This window comes from Aulonocara stuartgranti, assembly GCF_965226115.1.
Source record: "Aulonocara stuartgranti genome assembly, chromosome: 3".
NCBI classification, from domain to species: Eukaryota; Metazoa; Chordata; class Actinopteri; order Cichliformes; family Cichlidae; genus Aulonocara; species Aulonocara stuartgranti.
Window position 1 is genome coordinate 12,429,474 of NC_138941.1, and position 21,989 is coordinate 12,451,462.

General features: G+C 43.4%; 2 protein-coding genes across 3 annotated transcripts in view; one reads left to right on the forward strand and one right to left on the reverse strand.

Moving 5' to 3' along the window:
* The window catches only part of LOC309702376 (uncharacterized protein), a 43,638-nt gene extending 28,459 nt beyond the window's left edge, over positions 1 to 15,179 (reverse strand). Inside the window, exon 1 of the mRNA XM_082527087.1 lies at positions 14,561 to 15,179. Within this exon, the coding sequence (XP_082383213.1) occupies positions 14,561 to 14,647 (87 nt within the window). The 5' untranslated portion in view covers positions 14,648 to 15,179. The remainder of the gene's footprint in view (positions 1 to 14,560) is intronic.
* The window catches only part of LOC309702165 (NACHT, LRR and PYD domains-containing protein 3-like), a 217,121-nt gene that overhangs the window by 153,122 nt on the left and 42,010 nt on the right, over positions 1 to 21,989 (forward strand). The gene's annotated exons all lie outside the window — the stretch shown is intronic.

A 21,989-nucleotide genomic window follows, 5' to 3' on the forward strand; every position in this document is an offset into this window, starting at 1 on the left:
CGGACAAAAACCTGCAGTCTTAACAAAGCCACAGGCAAAGACACTCTTTATTATCAACTATCTAATAAAACGCAAAACAGCCAAGAAGTGAATCTGCCATGAATTTCACAACTTTACAAGCTAAGAAATAGACACTGAGCTTTATATTGATTAAATATGTTAAATAGATATTAAATTAAATATAGATCCTGATAAATGCCTCGTTAATTTTTCATCATAGAATTACTGTTGAAACAACCCCTTATCCATGTTTGATGCCCTGCAATGGACTCACAGCCAACTGTAGAAAGCAGCCCAATCAGAGGCACTTTTTCTTTGACCCAGTTTATTCTAAGTGGAGATATTATCTGAATTTCAGGAGTGGGACCACACCTCATTCTCGCCGCCTCAGTTTATATATGCCCCCTTCACCAATACCCTCTGTTCTCATTTTCATGCCCACCTGGAGCCCAGGAGCCGCTGCCGGTCCTCTTTGAGGCCTTCCCCACATTGCAGCACCAGTACACGCTCCCTCATCCATCATCGTTCATCGTAACTGAGGATGTGGTCCCAGCTAGTGAAATTGCTTGTAAAGATGTTAATGTGATGAACTCACCAGCTACTGGCTCACTGACATCCAGTACAAGAAGGCCAGGCTTACCAAAACATACAGTTTGATTTGTGCGCTCTGCTGCTGCACACAAATACTGTCCAACACAAGGAATTCAGCCTGGATTTACACTCTTCCCAGTGTCCTATGGCAGGTCAGCTCTATCACAGGCAAGGACAGCTCTGATGCTTCAGAAGTGTTATCAAAATAAATAAATAAATAAAATAGAAATAACATAGTAGTTTGGATCAAAAGCCAGACTAAAATAATAAGTTTTAAGACGCAATTTAAAAGACTGCATGGACTCGGAGAGACGAATATAAAGAGGGAGGTTACTCCAGAGTCTGGGAGGTACGACAGTAAAGGCCCGATCCCCTCTGGACTTCAGACGAGACCTCGGTTGCGTCAGGAGCATTTGATTGGAAGATCTAAGTGCCTTATTAGGGATGCACAAATGGAGGCGCTCGCGTAGATAGCTGGGAGCTAAATTGTTTAAAGTTTTAAAGGTAAGCAAAAGAATTTTGAATATTGGTACGATAATCAACAGGGAGCCAACGTAGGTTGGCTAAAACTGGTGTGATGTGGGCATAATTTCTAGTTCCAGTTAAGAGACGCGCAGCTGCATTTCAAACTAACTGGAGCCGGTGAATAGAGGAAGGTGGGAGGCCCGAGTAGAGAGAATTACAGTAGTCTAATCTGGAAGTGATAAGACCATGAATGAGTTTTTTAAGGTCCTTCAAAGGGAGGTATGGCTTTGCTTTAGATATCTGACGCAGCTGGTAGAAACAGTTTTTTACCACAGAGGAGGTCGATTTCTTGAGCTGTCCAGGAAAACACCAAGGTTTCTAACAGTGAGTGAGAGATGGCTACCAAGGGGCCCTAAGGCATCAGTAAGTTGTTCCAGCGGGGTGTGACTATCAAAAACTATAACTTTTGTCTTATCCTCGTTCAGTGTGAGAGACGTGACCACGTTTGTACCTTATTTAGACAGTCAAATAGGGGTTCCAGAGACGTAGAGACATCTGATGTCAAAGGGAAATAAATTTTTATGTCGTCGGCATAGCAGTGAAAGGAAATGTTATATTTTTTAAGTATTACTCCCAAAGGCAGCATGTACAAGGAAAAAGAACTGGGCCGAGCACAGATCCTTGAGGCACACCACAGTGAATTTGTTTTTAAAAACTGAAGCTGGCCCTCCACCTCTGTCAGTAGACTGGGGTGAGCTTAGAAAGGTGAATCGGGTTGGTTCTGAGAAAGAAAAGAACTCACCAGGGCAAAGCCAAGTTTCAGTCAAGAATAAGAAGTCCAGCCCGGATGAAAGAATCAGCATACAGAGTCCTGAAGTTGGCAGCATGGTGTTCAGAAAACAGCCTGGGACTGGGAGGTCATTGTCAACGTCAGGAGGCACTGACTTGGCCCCCCTCTACATCAACGGGGAGTGTGTGGAGAGAGGGTCCACACCTCCCGGTTCCTTGGTGTCCTCATCTCTGCTGACACCTCCTGGACAGACAACATCTCAGCGGTCGTCAAGAAGGCCCAACAGCGGCTGCACTTCCTGAGAGTCTTCAGGAAGTACAAGCTGAACTCCAACCTGCTGCTGACATCACGGTATGGTACGGCAGCTGCACTAAGGCGGATAGAGGCTTCAGAGTGTGGTCAAGACAGCACAGAAGATCATCGGCTGCCCTCTCCCCTCCCTGATGGACATTTATTCCTCCCGCTGCCTCAGCAGAGCAGCAAGCATTATCCATGACAGCTCCAGTCCGGTTCTAACCTGTTCAACCTGCTTCCCTCAGGGAGGCGCTACAGGTGCATCAGCAAGGAGACCCACAGACTCACAACAGTTTTTTCCACCCGTAACCTGAACTCACACATGATAAACACAGTTCCACCCCCCAATGTAGGACCTCTATACACAGACTACACAACTATCATCACCACTGTGCAACACTTAATTTACGTGCAGTAACCCACACTGTAATATATAGCACTATGTTTTGTTTCTATATTTGTAGATAGTGCTGCAGAACTGTGCAACTCACCCTCTTTCTTTCCCACGTCTGCACTGAATAGGAGATGCTCTGAAGCTTATTGTGCATGTGTGTAGTGACAATAAAACGCATTCTATTCTATTCTGTTTTTGTTCACATGCTAAGTTCAGCATTCAAAATCTTGGTGTAATGTTTGAGTCTTCTCTGAGTTTCAACTGTGTAAAATCTTTATCTCACTCCTAACATTTCTAAATTGTGAAACATGGTCTCCTCTGCTGAACTGGAAGAAATTATCAATGCGTTTCCATCATTGCATTTAGATTAATGTACTGGCCTCTGTGCTGGATTAGAGAAACCACCAAGGCTCTGCACCAGTCTACAGCTGACTCTGTCCATTCTTTTAAAAAGCACTTCAAAACCTTTTTGTTTAAACAGATTTTCTGTTGAGAAGTTTTTAAAAAAATTTTAAACTACAGGTTTATGTCATTTTGGCACTTAATGGGGTTTTTTTGTGACGGTTTGTCTGTGAAAACTTCTTTACAATCACTAAAAACCAAAGAACACCGCCCCCACAGTAAAGCGGTGGAAACATGGGTCACTTTTCTGCTAAGAGCACAACATGACCTCCCTGCATGGAGGGCCAATAGACAGGACCGCGTATCGTACTGTGACGAGGAACCTTCGTCCCATGAAGATGGATGTTCAAGCATGATGATGATCCAAAACATCGTGTCGAGGTAACGAAGCAGTGGATGAAAATAAGAGTGGCCTATCGAGTCTTCCACTCATCACCTCCAGCTGGTGACGGCAGATGGCTGCCCCTCACCGAGCCTGGGGTTACTTCTTCTTCTCTGTAATGTTGTAGGGTATTTACCTTATAAATATGAAACATGTCAAAACAAAGCAGAGACAGCGATCAGTGATAACTGATTCTCAGTGCTGGAGATAAGGATGTACGGTAACCTTCAACATTACACATCCTGTGGACACATACTGTTTGATCTATTGTTAGCATAAAGACGCTGACAGGTGCAGATGAATGAGCCCCTGATTTCTTCAGCCTACAGCAGACAGACTGTCAGGAGTTAGCTGCAGGACTGCAGAGCGTATGCTTGGTTTCATGTTGTGTTGTTGTTTTTAGCCTGACAGATGCCAAATGATCTGTCTGATCAAACGGGCGATTGTGGAAGAACACAAGCGCTTTGTCCTCTGGAGGCTGCTGACCTTCTCTGGCCACACAAACTGCTACACACACTCACACTGACATTAACCTGTCACTGTGGTACACCACTCTATACTTCACATATCTTGGTTGTCCTCATTTACACGACAAACTCTTAAATAGACACACACAGTGACACTGTACGCCACCCCGAGAGGCCCAGCGTGGCACGCTACTGGTGTGTCACATGCTCAGAGTCCAAACAGCCTCTGTGAACCCACACTGCTGCAAATATGTTCTCATTTTCATGCCCACCTGGAGCCCAGGAGCCGCTGCCGGTCCTCTTTGAGGCCTTCCCCACATTGCAGCACCAGTACACGCTCCCTCATCCATCATCGCTCATCGTAACTGAGGATGTGGTCCCAGCTAGTGAAATTGCTTGTAAAGATGTTAATGTGATGAACTCACCAGCTATTGGCTCACTGACATCCAGTACAAGAAGGCCAGGCTTACCAAAACATACAGTTTGATTTGTGCGCTCTGCTGCTGCTGCACACAAATACTGTCCAACACAAGGAATTCAGCCTGGATTTACACTCTTCCCAGTGTCCTATGGCAGGTCAGCTCTATCACAGGCAAGGACAGCTCTGATGCTTCAGAAGTGTTATCAAAATAAATAAATAAATAAAATAGAAATAACATAGTAGTTTGGATCAAAAGCCAGACTAAAATAATAAGTTTTAAGACGCAATTTAAAAGACTGCATGGACTGGGAGAGACGAATATAAAGAGGGAGGTTACTCCAGAGTCTGGGAGGTACGACAGCAAAGGCCCGATCCCCTCTGGACTTCAGACGAGACCTCGGTTGCGTCAGGAGCATTTGATTGGAAGATCTAAGTGCCTTATTAGGGATTTACAAATGGAGGCGCTCGCATAGATAGCTGGGAGCTAAATTGTTTAAAGTTTTAAAGGTAAGCAAAAGAATTTTGAATATTGGTACGATAATCAACAGGGAGCCAACGTAGGTTGGCTAAAACTGGTGTGATGTGGGCATAATTTCTAGTTCCAGTTAAGAGACGCGCAGCTGCATTTCAAACTAACTGGAGCCGGTGAATAGAGGAAGGTGGGAGGCCCGAGTAGAGAGAATTACAGTAGTCTAATCTGGAAGTGATAAGACCATGAATGAGTTTTTTAAGGTCCTTCAAAGGGAGGTATGGCTTTGCTTTAGATATCTGACGCAGCTGGTAGAAACTGTTTTTTACCACAGAGGAGATCTGTTTCTCGAGTTTGAAAGAGCAGGAAAACACCAAGGTTTCTAACAGTGAGTGAGAGATGGCTACCAAGGGGCCCTAAGGCAGTTGTTCCAGCGGGGTGTGACTATCAAAAACTATAACTTCTGTCTTATCCTCGTTCAGTGTGAGAGACGTGACCACGTTTGTACCTCATTTAGACAGTCAAACAGGGGTTCCAGAGACGTAGAGACATCTGATGTCAAAGGGAAATAAATTTGTATGTCGTCGGCGTAGCAGTGAAAGGAAATGTTATATTTTTTAAGTATTACTCCCAAAGGCAGCATGTACAAGGAAAAAGAACTGGGCCGAGCACAGATCCTTGAGGCACACCACAATGGGGCAGAGGCCGAGGAGTGTTGCCCCATGGCTACGGAAAACGACCTCTCTGACAGATGAACCAAGATAAAGCTATAACTTTAAGACCAACGACATGTTCTAGAGATGAGAATCTTGTGGTCGACTGTGTCAAAGGCAGCAGTCAGATCTAGTAAAACTAAAACAATGGCCCACAGGTAGAAGAAGATCATTAAAAAGCCTAACTAACGCTGTCTCAGTGCGATGGCGAGGTTTAAAGCCAGACTGACTTTCACTGATACCGTTAGTATCAAGGAAGGACTGAAGTTGTTTTAGAACCACGTTTTCCAGAATTTTGGATATCAGAGGGAGTTTGGAGATCGGTCTGTAGTTAGAGCACTAGGGTCAAGATCCTTTTTCTTTATAATGGGTTGCACGACAGCGCGCTTAAATACTGACGGTGCACAACCTGATGACAGGGATACATTTAGTAAAAGTTGGATACAGGGACCGATAGTGTGCAAAGCTTCCTTAAGAAAACGAGAGGGAACGATATCACGGGGGGAGTTAGAGATGATCACTTATAGCTGTTAAATGAGAATAAGACAGTGGATTGAACTGTTGAAGGACAGTCAAGCATTCAGGGACTGGAACAGGGTCAGAAACTAACAACGACTCAAGATGAGAGAGACGCCCTCAGAACTTAAATTTTGTCAGTGAAATATTTAAAAAAATTATCACGAAGTACAGGAGAGGCATCCCTACAAGTAAAGGGGCAAGGGTTTATCGAGGAATTACAAATACTAAAAAGGGCTCGGGGATTATGGCAGTTAGACCAAATAATACCAGAGAAGGAGGCAGATTTAGCAGCTTTAACAGACTTTTGATACCTAGATAGACATTTACGAAGCATGTCCAGAGAGACATGGAGTTTATCTTTTTTCCATTTTCGCTCAGCGCGCCAACATCCACGCCTAAGGGCGCCGGTAGGGTCATTACGCCAGGGTTGGCGTAACAATTTGGCACTTTTTGTCCTCAGAGGTGCCACCGAATTAAGAATGTCGGCGCATGTAGTATTAAGAAGGTTGGCAAGTTCCTCCGCTGATAAATCTGCAATACCATTAACATCAGAAAGAGGAGAATCAAGAAAAGCAGCAGTGAAATGAGCAAGTGACTGAGAGCTCATCGAGCGCGTTTGCCGTAGAGAACCATCACTATACAAATCAACATTGTTAATAACAGTATTAAACAAAACCGGAAAATGGTCCGAAATCCCGAAGTCCTTAATGTCCGTGATGCAGATATCCAAACCACGGGACAGTACCAAGTCGAGTGTGTGACCTTTTGTGTGAGTTGGATCACTTACGAACTGGGTGAGATAAAACGAATTCATAAGAGCAAGGAAGTCTTTGACTAGTGAGCCGTCCTCGCAACAAACGTGGAAGTTAAAATCACAAAGAATTAAAATACGATCATAGCGTAAGACGACACTCCCCAGTAAGTCAGCAAATTCAGAAATAAAATCCGTAACAAATTTCGGGGGGCGATACACCACAGCACAAAGAAATGAGGTTCAGTTCAGTTCCAATAACTGCACCTCGAAGCTGGGGTACATGATGACAGCGGCCGACATCGAAATTTGTTTTTAAAAACTGAAGCTGGCCCTCCACCTCTGTCAGTGGACCGGGGTGAGCTCAGAAAGGTGAATCGGGTTGGTTCTGAGAAAGAAAAGAACTCACCAGGGCAAAGCCAAGTTCAGTCAAGAATAAGAAGTCCAGCCCGGATGAAAGATTCAGCATACAGAGTCCTGAAGCTGGCAGCATGGTGTTCAGAAAACAGCCTGGGACTGAACACTAAGAAAACCAAAGAGGTCATTGTCAATGTCAGGAGGCACTGACTTGGCCCCCCTCTACATCAACGGGGAGCGTGTGGAGAGGGTCCACACCTCCCGGTTCCTTGGTGTCCTCATCTCTGCTGACATCTCCTGGACAGACAACATCTCAGCGGTCGTCAAGAAGGCCCAACAGCGGCTGCACTTCCTGAGAGTCCTCAGGAAGTACAAGCTGAACTCCAACCTGCTGCTGACCTTCTACCGCTCGTCCATTGAGAGCCTGCTAACCTACTGCATCACAGTATGGTACGGCAGCTGCACTAAGGCGGATAGAGGCTTCAGAGTGTGGTCAAGACAGCACAGAAGATCATCGGCTGCCCTCTCCCCTCCCTGAAGGACATTTATTCCTCCCGCTGCCTCAGCAGAGCAGCAAACATCATCAAGGACAGCTCCCACTCTGGTTTCAACATGTTCAGCCTGCTTCCCTCAGGGAGGCGCTACAGGTGCATCAGCAAGGAGATCCACAGACCCATAACCAGCCTGAACTCACACATGATAAACACAGTTCCACCCCCCAATCTAGGACCTCTACACACAGACTACACAACTATCATCACCACTGTGCAACACTTAATTTACGTGCAGTAACCCACACTGTAATATATAGCACTATGTTTTGTTTCTATATTTGTAGATAGTGCTGCAGAACTGTGCAACTCACCCTCTTTCTTTCCCACGTCTGCACTGAATAGGAGATGCTCTGAAGCTTATTGTGCATGTGTGTAGTGACAATAAAACGCATTCTATTCTGTTTTTGTTCACATGCTAAGTTCAGCATTCAAAATCTTGGTGTAATGTTTGAGTCTTCTCTGAGTTTCAACTGTGTAAAATCTTTATCTCACTCCTAACATTTCTAAATTGTGAAACATGGTCTCCTCTGCTGAACTGGAAGAAATTATCAATGCGTTTCCGTCATTGCATTTAGATTAATGTACTGGCCTCTGTGCTGGATTAGAGAAACCACCAAGGCTCTGCACCAGTCTACAGCTGACTCTGTCCATTCTTTTAAAAAGCACTTCAAAACCTTTTTGTTTAAACAGATTTTCTGTTAAGAAGTTTTTGAAAATTCGTAGTTATTTATTTTTAAAACTACAGGTTTATGTCATTTTGGCACTTAATGGGTTTTTTGTGATGGTTTGTCTGTGAAAACTTCTTTACAATCACTAAAAACCAAAGAACACCGCCCCCACAGTAAAGCGGTGGAAACATGGGTCACTTTTCTGCTAAGAGCACAAGATGACCTCCCTGCATGGAGGGCCAATAGACAGGACCGCGTATCGTACTGTGACGAGGAACCTTCGTCCCATGAAGATGGATGTTCAAGCATGACGATGATCCAAAACATCGTGTCGAGGTAACAAAGCAGTGGATGAAAATAAGAGTGGCCTATCGAGTCTTCCACTCATCACCTCCAGCTGGTGACGGCAGATGGCTGCCCCTCACCGAGCCTGGGGTTACTTCTTCTTCTCTGTAATGTTGTAGGGTATTTACCTTATAAATATGAAATATATAAATATGAAACATGTCAAAACAAAGCAGAGACAGCGATCAGTGATAACTGATTCTCAGTGCTGGAGATAAGGATGTACGGTAACCTTCAACATTACACATCCTGTGGACACATACTGTTTGATCTATTGTTAGCATAAAGACGCTGACAGGTGCAGATGAATGAGCCCCTGATTTCTTCAGCCTACAGCAGACAGACTGTCAGGAGTTAGCTGTAGGACTGCAGAGCGTATGCTTGGTTTCATGTTGTGTTGTTGTTTTTAGCCTGACAGATGCCAAATGATCTGTCTGATCAAACGGGCGATTGTGGAAGAACACAAGCGCTTTGTCCTCTGGAGGCTGCTGACCTTCTCTGGCCACACAAACTGCTACACACTCACACACTGACATTAACCTGTCAATGTGGTACACCACTCTATACTTCACATATCTTGGTTGTCCTCATTTACACGACAAACACTTAAATAGACACACACAGTGACACTGTACGCCACCCCGAGAGGCCCAGTGTGGCACGCTACTGGTGTGTCACATGCTCAGAGTCCAAACAGCCTCTGTGAACCCACACTGCTGCAAATATGTCGCCAGCACCTCCAGATTCAAATCAGTGTGTCATTGAGCAACAGAGGTTAGCAAAGGTGTCCCAGTCCAAATATGGTGTAACAGCAGGAACGTGTGGGACATTCCTTTCTTATGACTTCATAAACTCAGCTACTGGGAGATTAATCCAGCGTGGTGTGGCAGCTTTGATCGTAGACCAAAAATGTGCGCTCCAAAAAGATCCCAGCGTAATCAAAACAGGCCGTCCTTTGGCGTCCACCGGGCAGTGTTTTGTAAATAATATGTGTTTATCATTTATATGGGAATATAAAGAACTAGTTTTAGCTGTTCTACATAAACAGCATATCCCAAATATCATCAAAACAGAAAATTAGAATAAGAGCTTTCAAATCCAATTTATCGGCACAATTATTTCAATTTACTTAAATGTGCTCCGAGGGCTAACAGGCTGTTTAGATCACAGGGACATGTTACATAATGAAGTAATGAATGTCATTTCTAACTGTTTGATTTTAAAAAGTATGTTTGATAAATGTGGGACAAGGACAAGCATGTAATGGGATTAGTGGGGATACATTCATGGAGGAGAGGAGAAGTCCTAAAGCTAGCTAATGAAAGGACAGCAAACTAACACAGAGGAAGAGGTCAAGGCAGAACAACAAAGATTTCTTTGCAGGGTGAGATGAGGAAGGGAGGAGAGTAACCACTGTGATCACCCAGAAGAGAATGACTCAGGTCTGTGTCCAGTCTCCCCAAATCAGCATGACACAGCAAACTCAGCTACATAAATCTCTGAATTACCAGCTGAGCCACTAATCCAGGCGGTATGACACTCGCCAAACTGCTAGTTCTGTGATATTTTACCACCGAGCATAAAAGTGCTTACAGGAAAGGCCAGGAAAGAATAAGCCATGAATACAGAGTTTAAATCATAAGAATATTTTATAACGTTTAACATTACGCAGAAGCATTTCATATTCATGAAACGCTTTCAATTAAAAGAAAACATCGAAACAGGTAATAAGGACACACCCAACATGCTCAACACCCACTTTAGTACTTCCTACTCAGCAGTTTCAATTACTGGTTAAAGCAAATGTGTTAGAAACTTAAAGCACGTAAAGAATCTGCTCAAGTCAAACAAGACATCAGACACACATCACCAAGAAGGCAAGTTTAAAGCAGTCCTACAGAAAGGTTTCAAAACTCACTCCCACAGCTTGATTCCAAGGATGTTAGATTCCTATCGGGCCTTTTCTACTGTTAATGTTTAAGCTAAATGACAACTTTGTTTGTCCACTGTCAGCATTCGAAACAACTTCTACAGGGTTTAATGGAGCACACAGATTTGACTTTTTACAAAAGCACTCAATGAGCTGTAGTAATGAAGAATTGTATCACAGCACGTTTTGTCATATCCTGTCTAAGATGTTTTTTCTTGCATGAGCCTAAGCACTCATTTATACTCGTATCCAATACAACTAATTTCGGTTTTATGCTTCCTAAAACCCTTAAAATTCCTTGTCAACGTCTTTTAGTTTAACCAATCCTAAAGGAAATCAAGCTTTGCTGCTCTACTCTATTTCCCGTTCCCTGCAACATGTGTGTGGATGCTGAATGAGACGGGTGGAGGGATGAGCGCTACATGGTTGTGTTTGAGCAGGAGGGCTGGATGATGAATGGGCTTTTATAGACATGCTGTTCGTTTACGGAGGCTTGTAGGCGATGATCTCTTTAGTGTAATATGAAAAGGAAACAGATACATCGTGATATCACAAACACAATCCTACATTTGTGCCAACCTAATAAAATAATATGCAGTACTGTGTGAAACTCATCAAGTGGCCTGAACTAAAAGTTCTCCAGCAAGTTCAGTAGCATTGCTACTTGAGATTGTTCATGTTGCAGCCAAGAACTTCACTGATGACTGCTGCCATGGTGTAAATCAGCTGGTTGGTTCCAGCGATGGTCACACTAGGGACTGTCCACTGCAGTAAAAACTCTGCATTATCACTCCGTTACCTGCTGCAAGCACTGCCACAGTCTGATTTTCTTTCATCACTACCTGAATTGTTTGACTAAAAGGAAAAAGAAATGGCAGATGTCCTTCTCTACAGGGGAGAACTGTTGGCAAACTGTTCACCACCCCCCAACCGCCCTGTCTGTCATCACTCCACTAGCATTGCTGTTTGTAATTATATTCACTCCACTTTTACACACCTATACATAATATCCTAAAAGCCACAAATCAATTAGAACCCTGCTCTGTTTGGTAATGAACTGTGATAAAACAAATATCCCCTGCCTATGAAAAACCATAGGCTTCCCAAGGGAGTCATGAGTTCATAATGTTCATGTTCATAAACACTGAAAGCTGACATGGAGTAGGTCCCAGGCCCTGAACTCCATAAGCAAGAAAATGTATTGATGTATAAATACACACACACATATATACAAATATATTAGGGGTGCAACGATACACAAAATTCACGGTTCGATATTTTTTCGATACAAAAAAATGTTCATGCCTTTTTAATTTGTCAGTTATTAAAATTATAAATATATATTTTAACTCAAAAGTACAGTTTTTAAATTTAATGTTGCTGAAACACCAAAGTAATAAAAAAATAAATCTATCTGATTGAGGAATCGCTCATCTTTGGAAAAGAGAGTTTATTACAGAGAAATGTCTCTTTCAAAATAAAAGCTATACTATACGCTTCTTCTGGGCTATATTCTCAGCAGCATATTAAACATATCAGGTCCCCATAAGGAGAATCCTGTGCTAACAGCTGTCTAAATGACTCGGGTAAAGTTTGTAGCATGGTGCTTGTTGTTTTGTCTGCTTCCACTTGTCTTTGCACCAGGATGATGTCGGAGTAAATGTGCAGTCATATTCGTTGTGTTCCCACTAGTGCTGTCAGCGTTAATCTGAAATGACCTTAACGCCACAACACGGCAAATCTCCGTTAACGAGCTACTGCGGATCGCCCCGTGCGTGGAGCTGGACGGCCAACACGTTAACGAGCTAACTGCACTAACACACTAGTTCCCACCCATGTAATTGAGCATTGCCTGGCACATCCGACATACTGTTTTACTTTAGTCCATGACGCACTTACCTTCAGGGTCATACGTCACATGAAAACCAAAATAGTTCCAAAGGCCAGATCTGAATGAGGGTGGGGGAGGTTCAGTTTGCCATGTTGCAACGAGCTTAACTTCTGTCTCGCTAGCTTGCACTGCGCTCAGTGGATCTGTGCTCGACAGTGCAGCCTAGGCGGAGTAGTCGAACGCAGATCCACTGAGCTCTCAACACAGACAGCATCTGCAGAAGGAAAGTTGATGAAATAAATTAAAAATTTTGTATTGTTCGATACATATGCGTACCGAACCGAAAGCACTGTATCGAACGGTTCAATATCGATACGAGTATCGTTGCACCCCTAATATATGTGTGTATGTATATATATATATATATATATATATATATATATATATATATATATATATATATATATATATATATACATACACACACACATATATATATATATATGAACCACAGAAACACACACACACACACACATATATATATATACATATATATGTGTGTGTGTGTGTTTCTGTGGTTCAGCATTATGATGCTGAACCACATCATAATGAATAAATGGATAAATTTCCAAAATCCCGGAGCAATGCAAATTAGCCGGTGCGAGGTAAGGAGCTCTGTCATTGGTTAGACAGTCTTAGCTTTGCACCTATACCAAAGGCCATTCAGCCTCTGTGTTTACACTCTGCCTACACAGATGTTGGACATGAGACGACACAGGAAAAGGATTTTTGATGTGAGGTTTTTATTGAGATTTTATTTCTTTTTTTTCTGATTTGAAGTATTTATTAATGGTATAATAATTTATTTTCAAATACTGATTTATAAATTTTTTTATTTTCAATTAAATTACTAGATAATAAATTACTTTTGTATTGAATAAATAAAATAACTTAAAAATGAATTTGTAAATTAATATTTTATCGCACAATTCATTGTTTAAGCAAAGAACTTTTTATTTCGATGCGCTGGATCTTCTGGTCCTCTGCACATAAGTGGATTTCCATTTAGACTTTATATAGACAACAACTCAAAGTGCTTTACAACAAGTCACATTCACCCATACGATCATCTAGTGCTGTACTTTAAACACTTTAAACACAAACACGGATACTGTGGGGAGAGGCCACAGAGGCACAGGGAGAAAACTCACACAGAAATCCAACAATTAAAGAGGAACCTTCTCGATGTAACACTACCATCCTGCAAGATGACCTGGTCCTGGGCCATCTTAATAAGCATGCTGTGCACAGTAGTTTCATATTCCTGCCAGAACAAACACCAGACAGTTTGTACACAAGGCTCAGATTCTCGCTTTGCCAGATACAGACAATAGTTTAAGATCCTAATGTCTCTGCACAGCTCTGTATGTACTGAAATATCCAACCTCAGATATTTCCTGCTCACTCTCTGCACCGCCTTAGACAACAAGTAGTTCATGCTATACATAGCATTGACTTTTCATTCCAGCCATGTGCACTCATCAGGGCATCAGTGCTGCCGTAGTAACCACACTAACACTTCCTTGCACCTGTTGAAATGGCCTCAGTCTGATCGTGCCCTGAACAAACTCACCTTTAACATCCCACACACGGACTAAATATGTGCGTGTCAATAACACGTGACAGGAGAACATGCTGGTTGTCTGTCATGGGGCTGAATTAGAAACAGAGCAGGAACTACAGTTTGTCAGATTAAGACTGATCAGGTCCAACATCCGCTCCCAGCACTGATTTACACGTTTGGTGTCACATTGAAGGAAACGCCTACTGGCACAACCTGCATGTGTTAAACTGCTCCTGCGTGTAAACAGCGTGTCACTTACGGCTTTTTGCATCACAAGGACGCGCACTGGCGTCTCAGGGTGACTCAGATGTTTGCTGAATGAGGTGTAGACCGGACTAGGCGGGACTCATTTCACCAAAACACGAGCTTTTCCACCCACCAGTGTTTATCTGTGTGCTTATTTTAAAGAATTATTCCATCGTTATCAAATACGAAGCATTACACGCACGTCGCGCCGTTTCTGCTGAGTCAGACACCAGTGCTCCCGTGTGCTGATTCTCGGGTCCATCTTAAACTGGTGTGTTTGCGAATGAACTTCGGTAAAACGTTACAACGTTACCGGGCGCGCAGAGGGTCTCGGAGGCGTGTCGTACCTGTCGGGTGGTCGCGGGCTCCTCGTTCCCGGTGGGTGAAGGTGTTTCTCCTTCAAGCGATGCTGGGGTGACCGGAGAAGAAGCCATGTCCCCCCGACATCACCTCTCACTAAGCGCCGCTCCTACTGTGACTTTCCTCGGTGTCCTCCAGCGTGCAATACGCTGCCTGGCGCAGTTTGCACGGACGGTGGACCGGTTGCGTCGCTCGTTTCCTGCGCGATCAAAGTGAGTCTTCGGCTGCACAGTGCAGCCACTGTCCCTCCTCCGGCCGGCGGACTAGTCCAGGCGAGGCGGATGACGTTGTCCCGGGTCTCGCTCGCTCTCGCACATGCAGGACTTGGCCCAGTCTGTCTTCTTCTGCCTCACTCTGCGCTCTGCTTTTCACTTCATGTCTTTTTGTTTTGTAAGGTGGCTAACACGATCACTCCTCTTCTGCCTGCAGGACTCTGTGACTGCTCTGTGCTGTGGCAGCACACTCCAGCCTGATAGTTCATTTTACAGCTTTTGGCACTGCGACGCTCTCCTCGGCTCGACAGACACAATCTCACCATGTCGGCACAATATACTGAGTGCAATCCATAACATGATTTTATCTCACTGTAACTTTGAAATCGACCAAATGTTGCGTAAATGACGTGTCACGTGACTTTAGCACACGCACACCCCCTGTCCTCACAGCAGACATTCATCTTAGCCCCCCCCCCCCGTGTTTTGTGTTTTGTGTTTTGAGATCATTGCTGCAACAAAAAGTTGCCACACATATTTCTACATGAGACGTACTGAATCAGTTGGCACATATTTAATATATATTAAATATAATATAATGTTGTTTTGTTGAGTGGCTGAAATAAAGCTGAATCACATCACAGGAACGACACAGCCCTGTTCCTCCAGGCTGTTAACCTGTGAATCAGCAAACATGTATGATTTATTGTCATTCATTTGCTGAACAAACTTACCTCTGAACTTTGACCCTGAAAATTCAATTCCATTTTATTTATATAGCGCCAAATCACAACAAAAGTCGCATCAAGGCGCTTCATAGGTACAGAGAAGAACCCAACAATCATATGACCCCCTATGAGCAGCACCCTAACCATGGATTGGAGAAGAATGTGAGATGGTAACAATGAGAGCTCAGGAGATGGCAAATACACTAGAAGAGCTACCTTTATATCACGCTGAGCTGAGGGTTTGTCAAGCCCAGCTCAGATTTTCAGGAGAAAGGTGATCTGAACCAAAAGCAGAAGGAGGTCATCACTGCTGGACCGAAGGCTAAGAAGGAAGAGCTTCTGCTGTTTGCAGTGTATACTGCTGTGGATGCTGTATCGTGTGACATGCACAAGATGTTTTATTCAGACTGAACTCTTTCTTTGTAGTGTTTACCTGGAGAAGATCGGAGGGGCTGGCTAAAATGATGAAAGCTCGAAGCAGATCAGAACACCGCTTTGAAAACTTGTACGTGATGCTGTGGGGTTGATTCAGTGACCTTGTGGGGCCATAACAGAGAAATGACAGCAGTGTAGTGGATCAAATAAAGAGTGATGATGTTATATTTGTGACTGTAGCAGGACCAAGGCTCAAAAGGTTGCAGGCGTTGTTAATTGAGCAGAAGATGGACGGCATCAAGCCCTCTCCTCGACAGCTACAGGATCACAGTCTGCAGGTTCAGTTATGCAACGTTTTAGCATCGATGCGTGAAGTTAAGAGCAGACAGGGAGGTTATTTTTGCACTGGGCTGGAATGACTCAGTTTACCTGTCAAAGGCTATCACGGCTGGGAGAAAACCCTCAGCATTAGTAAAGAAGGACCACGGTGGCCTCTGGGTAGAAACACTGCAGAGTTCATGTGGATACGCTGCTGCATTAGGTCAGATAGAAATATCATAAAGCATCATTAAGTAAAAACGTTTATTAAGAACAAATGTTTAAATATTGTTAACGTGTTTCCCAGAAACATCTGTAGAGACAAAGAGCTTTCTGTTGTTGCTTCGAGGAAACAAGCTCTTCTTTTTAGTTTTGTCCTGGTATTTATTCCAGGACGGACTCATCCACTGAGCAGTGTTTGGGTTTCTTCGTTTTCCTCGTTCTGGATGCAAACTATTACAACTTGGGCTTTATTTCAGTGACAATGGCCTTAAGCTGCAATACAACAGGAAGTTACTCATATATAGTAATTTCCCAGACCATATTAAAAATCCATTAACAGGAAATACAAATGATGGGACAATGCCACAGCATGGACATTAGAACAGTTGGGAAAATTTATCTGGAAAAAGGTGAAAATGAGGCTTCATTGAACTGGAATTACAAAGACCAGGAATGTGAGATCCACCAGCCACAACTGAGGGTTTTTACACGTCATATCCTCAAAGTAGAACTACAGTGATCAAAAGAATCGACTTTAATGTTATTCTTTCTTTATTTATGTCAGATTTAACCCCCCAAAAAGCTTTAATCTTTAACTAGTCTTTGGACGTAGCTACAGCACGGTCAGGTTGACAGTTTATGGGTAACATGTGGCCACCAGGCACTGCGACACACTTCCATGTTATATTACCTTGGCGTCCCGTAGGAATACAGGAGAATCATGTGAGGAATCTAAGAGTTGTTTCTTAATTCAATTCAGTTTTATTTACACAGCACCAAATCACAACAGCAGTCGTCTCAAGGTGCTTTATACTGTAAGGTAGCTCGTACAATAATACATACAGAGAAAAACCCAACAATATTACCCCCTATGAGCAGCACTTTGGCGACAGTGGGAAGAAAAAACTCCCTTTTAACAGGAAGAAACCTCCGACCAGGCTCAGGGAGGGGCGGGGCCATCTGCTGTGATTGGTTGGGGTGAGAGAAGGAAGACAGGATAAAGACATGCTGTGGAAGAGAGACAGATGAACCGCTGAGTGTTGTCCCGTCGAGGTGGCTCTTCTATGTTGTGCATTTATGGCACCAAACCACAAATGCAAAGGAAGAAAGGGTCGAGGCACAGCACCCAGCTGCCTGACAATATTCAGGCAACCAGGGCCGTGCAGAGAGGTTTAAAGGGGCGGGTGCTCAAAGTTAGAAAGGGGCACATTGAACCAGGCTGAATAACAACAACACACTTTCATCAAGAATCTAATATGGGCAACAAGGCAAAGCAAACGTAGCCGATGTTTTACCTGATGGGTACAATGTTGCTGTTGAGGGGTTGCTGTGGATAGTGCTGGAGGGCAGGGCTGTGTTGGTCTGAGACTGTAGACAGTAAAAAGTCCACAGGAGAGATGGTAGCTGATTAAACAAGTGTCATGAGATAATAACAAAATGCAAAGATTGGTGACAGCGCTTGGAACCATAAGGCAACAAAAAACTGTGAGAAATAATTTAGGCTCTGCCTGTGAATCACTCTTTGCTTCTCTTCTTCCTTCCATCCCATCATTTCATATATCACTCTGCACTTGCTGTCTATGTGAGAACAAGGCACAACTTGCTATTGCAATAAACTATAATCTAATTATCCACACCTAACAACTCTTGCACTTAATCTATAATAAAATGATGACAGAAAAATGTTATAGCCCTGCCTTTAGTAGCCTCACACAGCTCCTGCTGTTTCCTCCTCATGTCCTTACCAGCCATGTCTGCACAATGTTATATCATGAGTAATACTTTTTTAAAATCCATCTAAATAAAACACACACATGCACACACAGTGACATTTTAGACCTTCTTCAGAATACTGAATATACTATGGGCATCATGGTGCTGATCCAGAATCCTTACATTATTATTTATTACTAGAGCTACAATAATAAAGCAAAGAGGAGGGGGAAGTAATAAATATGAAATAATGTATTTATGATGATTCCATTTGTTTCACTATCCACTCTGTGCAGGGCAAAGCTTATTACATGTTTAAACTGTAGAGATACAATCATTTTACTGCTGTAACATCCAAATTTTGTCTCATTTAAAATATAAATCTAATATAATCTGCTTCTTAATGTATGTTCTTTAAAATACAGCGTGTTTTTAATATATTATAATTATAATAATGCATAATTATGGGGACATGCATATTAGATCGTTTTTTAGTGAAATATAATCCCCCCAGAAAGGCAGGAAAAGCCCGGAAACTTCCTTTAAAACGAAATATGTTTCTAAATACTTTAAAACTAAATATGTTCCCTAAAACGGTGACAGAGCTACAGACCCATGACAGCCTTACACAGGTAGCCAGCAGCTGTGACCAGCACTACCTGTGCAGTTAATAAAAGGACAGGTAATGTTTGTCGCGCTGTTGCACACACAGCACGCTCGTTTGTTTCAGTTCGTCAGTAGCAACAAGACAGCTTACCAACGTGTACGTAATAAGCTAATACTCCTGGGTGCTATACACTACAGTGCACGCTGTGCACCTACTTACTGGTTGTGTCGCATCAGTCTGTGTCTCTGAGTTAACTTGTGTTTCTCCTACAGCTCCGGACCGCTAAAAATGCGCGTGCTCTTTGTGAGCTCGTTCCCGGCTCGTAACCAGCGCGTTCTGCCGTCAAGGGCGATCATTGGTTAAATGTGATCATGTGACTGATGCAAGCCAGATCCTTTTATTTAGCAAAACTGTGATTAATAGTTAAATATTATTGTTGAGGGGCACAGACAGGACTCCGCACGCACACACATAAAAAAATAATAATCTTTTTTTTTTTTTTAAAGTTGCCTCAACAAAAGGGCACCTTGGGCACCCATCAGGAAAGGGGCGGGTGCTCAAGCCCCTCTAGCCCCCCCCTCTGCACGTGCCTGCAGGCAACGTCCAAAGCCCCACAAAGGACCTACCAGCCCCCACACCCCACTGGCCCCGCCCAGATCAAGGAGCTGTCACAGCAGACAAAAATGTGAAGTCCGCACATAGTCGCCATGGCACCCACCAACCCACCACACCATCCCCCATGGAGCTACCAGGAGAGGCATACTGGCCCACTGAGGATCACAGAGGAGCAGACCCAGGGGGGCTGACAGCACAGCCCCCACCCACCAGTCGTGCAGCTTATTTTATCTTGTCAGCGTGAGCCCCACCTAAAGGGGACAGAGGGATTAGTGAGTTGCATTAGTGGGGCAGGAGAGAGTGAAGCAGGGGAGCCAATGTCACTGCGATACGACTCCTCAACACCATCCAGCCTGCCCCACCACTCATAATGAGTCCTGCTGTGCTCTGTAGCAATGATGCATTTTATGTGTGTGTGCCAGGTTAGTGCTGTGGATTCAAAGGAGCACAGTTCCACTAAACAGGAGATCAGGATAAACCCCAGTAACCAACCCTGCCCCCGCCATCACATATTCTCAATCCCAACAGAGGCCAGCCCCACAATGACATGCCACACGTGATACACAGCCAACATTACTGTTATAATTACATGTTTCCTTTATTACTTTCCTTTCAACCTCTTTATTTTGCACCTTAAACTTTCTTCGGTTGCTACAAGCCACAAAGTCCTTTATGGTTTGTCTCTGTTGTGTGGAGGGCTGTTTTTAAGAGCTCAAAAATGGGTGTATCAGAGTCAAACAGGCAGCACAGTGGAAAAGTGGTTGGCACTGTTTCCTGACAGCAAGAAGGTTCTGGGTTCAAATCCAACATCTAAGCTGTTTGCATGCTCTCCCCATGTCTGGGTCCTCTCTGGGTTCTCTGACTCCCACAGTCCAAAGACGAGCAGTTAGTGGGGTTAGGTTGATTGGTGTATGTGCCCATGAGTATGAGTGTACACGGGTGTTTCTCTGTGTTAGTGACAGTCTGACAGAAGGCTGCATCCCTCAGCCTCATGTGGGCTGTGTAGCCCCTTTACCACTGCAGTGAGAGCTCAGACCTGTTTCTGGTGGGTGGTGGACTCCTCCAGGGCTTCCCCTGATTCCCCTTCTGCCACAGAAGACTGTGGCCTCAGAAACTCATATCTGCTTTTTGCAAATGAAGCGAACCTGTTGGCTTCATCAGCAGGGGCGGATCTAGAAGGGTGGCATGGGGTGGCAAGTGCCACCCTAAAATGATCCCTTGCCACCCCAAGTGCCACCCCAGTTTTGCATATGACAGTGTTGTTTATTAAAATAAGTTTAACAGTTTGAGCGTAGTTACAGGCAGCAGTGAATATAAATGCTAGAACTGGATATATTCCATAGTGTCCCCCCCTCCACATTAACAAATGGTTCAGCCCATAGCAGGACGGCTTTTTTCTTGTTTTCAGCAGCAAGTGATGCTCATGATTGTGCCAGAGCACATTTTGAACAACACCATGGGAATTTCTGATTTTACACAGGTGGGTGGATGTTACACTGTGGAAATGAAGGAAGGTGAGTGCTATTTTAAATGGTTGTAGAAAATGAAAAAACAGCAGGTGTATTGGCTGCATTTTTAGATAAATAGTTGTATCTGTTTACAAAATGTACAATTTATATTTGCATTTCAAGTTATAAACATTTACCCAACACGTCTGTGGTTTTTTTACAGTAAAAAATACTGCTAGGATTTTAGGTTCTTTGTGTGATTTCAGATCAGTAATAGTTACATTAATAGTAATAGTAATACTAATGCAGTATGTCAGTGAAAAAACAACTAAATTCAGTTGAGCTGAAAAGATACCAAACAAAGCAAGAGGAGGAAAAAATAAAATGAAACAATCTGAGGGTGAAATACAAACGTAAACTCAAAGGAGTCACAAATGTCCGGTTGTGTTTCAGACCTCAGAGGGTGAATCCAACAAATCATGAAAAATGAGGTTTACATGTTTGTTCATGACAGTGCAGATTTCTGACATTTTGTGTCATTTAAGCTGCAACAATGTGACTGTTTTCTAACAAAAACAGTGAAACTTAAGTTAGACTTGTGTTTGTAAATGAAGCGCCCCATGTTGTGTAGCTTTCTGGAGTTTATACTTATTGGGCTACATATGTATTTAATATACAGGCTGTACAGTACATAACATCAAAACTCACATGTTTCATGTAACTAAAGTGTGTAATCATGTGGGTACAGACAATAATTAAGTTATAGACTATATTTATATGAAAAACGTGCATACTTACTGCATTTGAATCATTTTAACCACATGTAACCACCTGCATATGTGTTTGGGGGGAAAAGGCTTTGATTTTGCCACCCTAAGAAAATTTCTCTAGAGCCGCCCCTGACCATTTCACAGGATTTGCATTTAAAGATGCAACAAGACTAAAATGGTTAGGGTCAGGAGGTCAAAGGTCAGAGCTCCTGTGGGTCTGAGGGCGGCCTCACGCTGGAGAAGGATGAAGGAGTCTGACCTGAGCCAGTGTTTGACATGAACACATCAGCACTGCTGTCAGTGAGCCTAACGACAGCCGTTAGCATCATTTCAGTGTTTCAGTCATAAAAACACTTCCTGTCTCTGTGGTGGTTACAGTGACATCATGCAGTTTGTGCTTTGACCTCC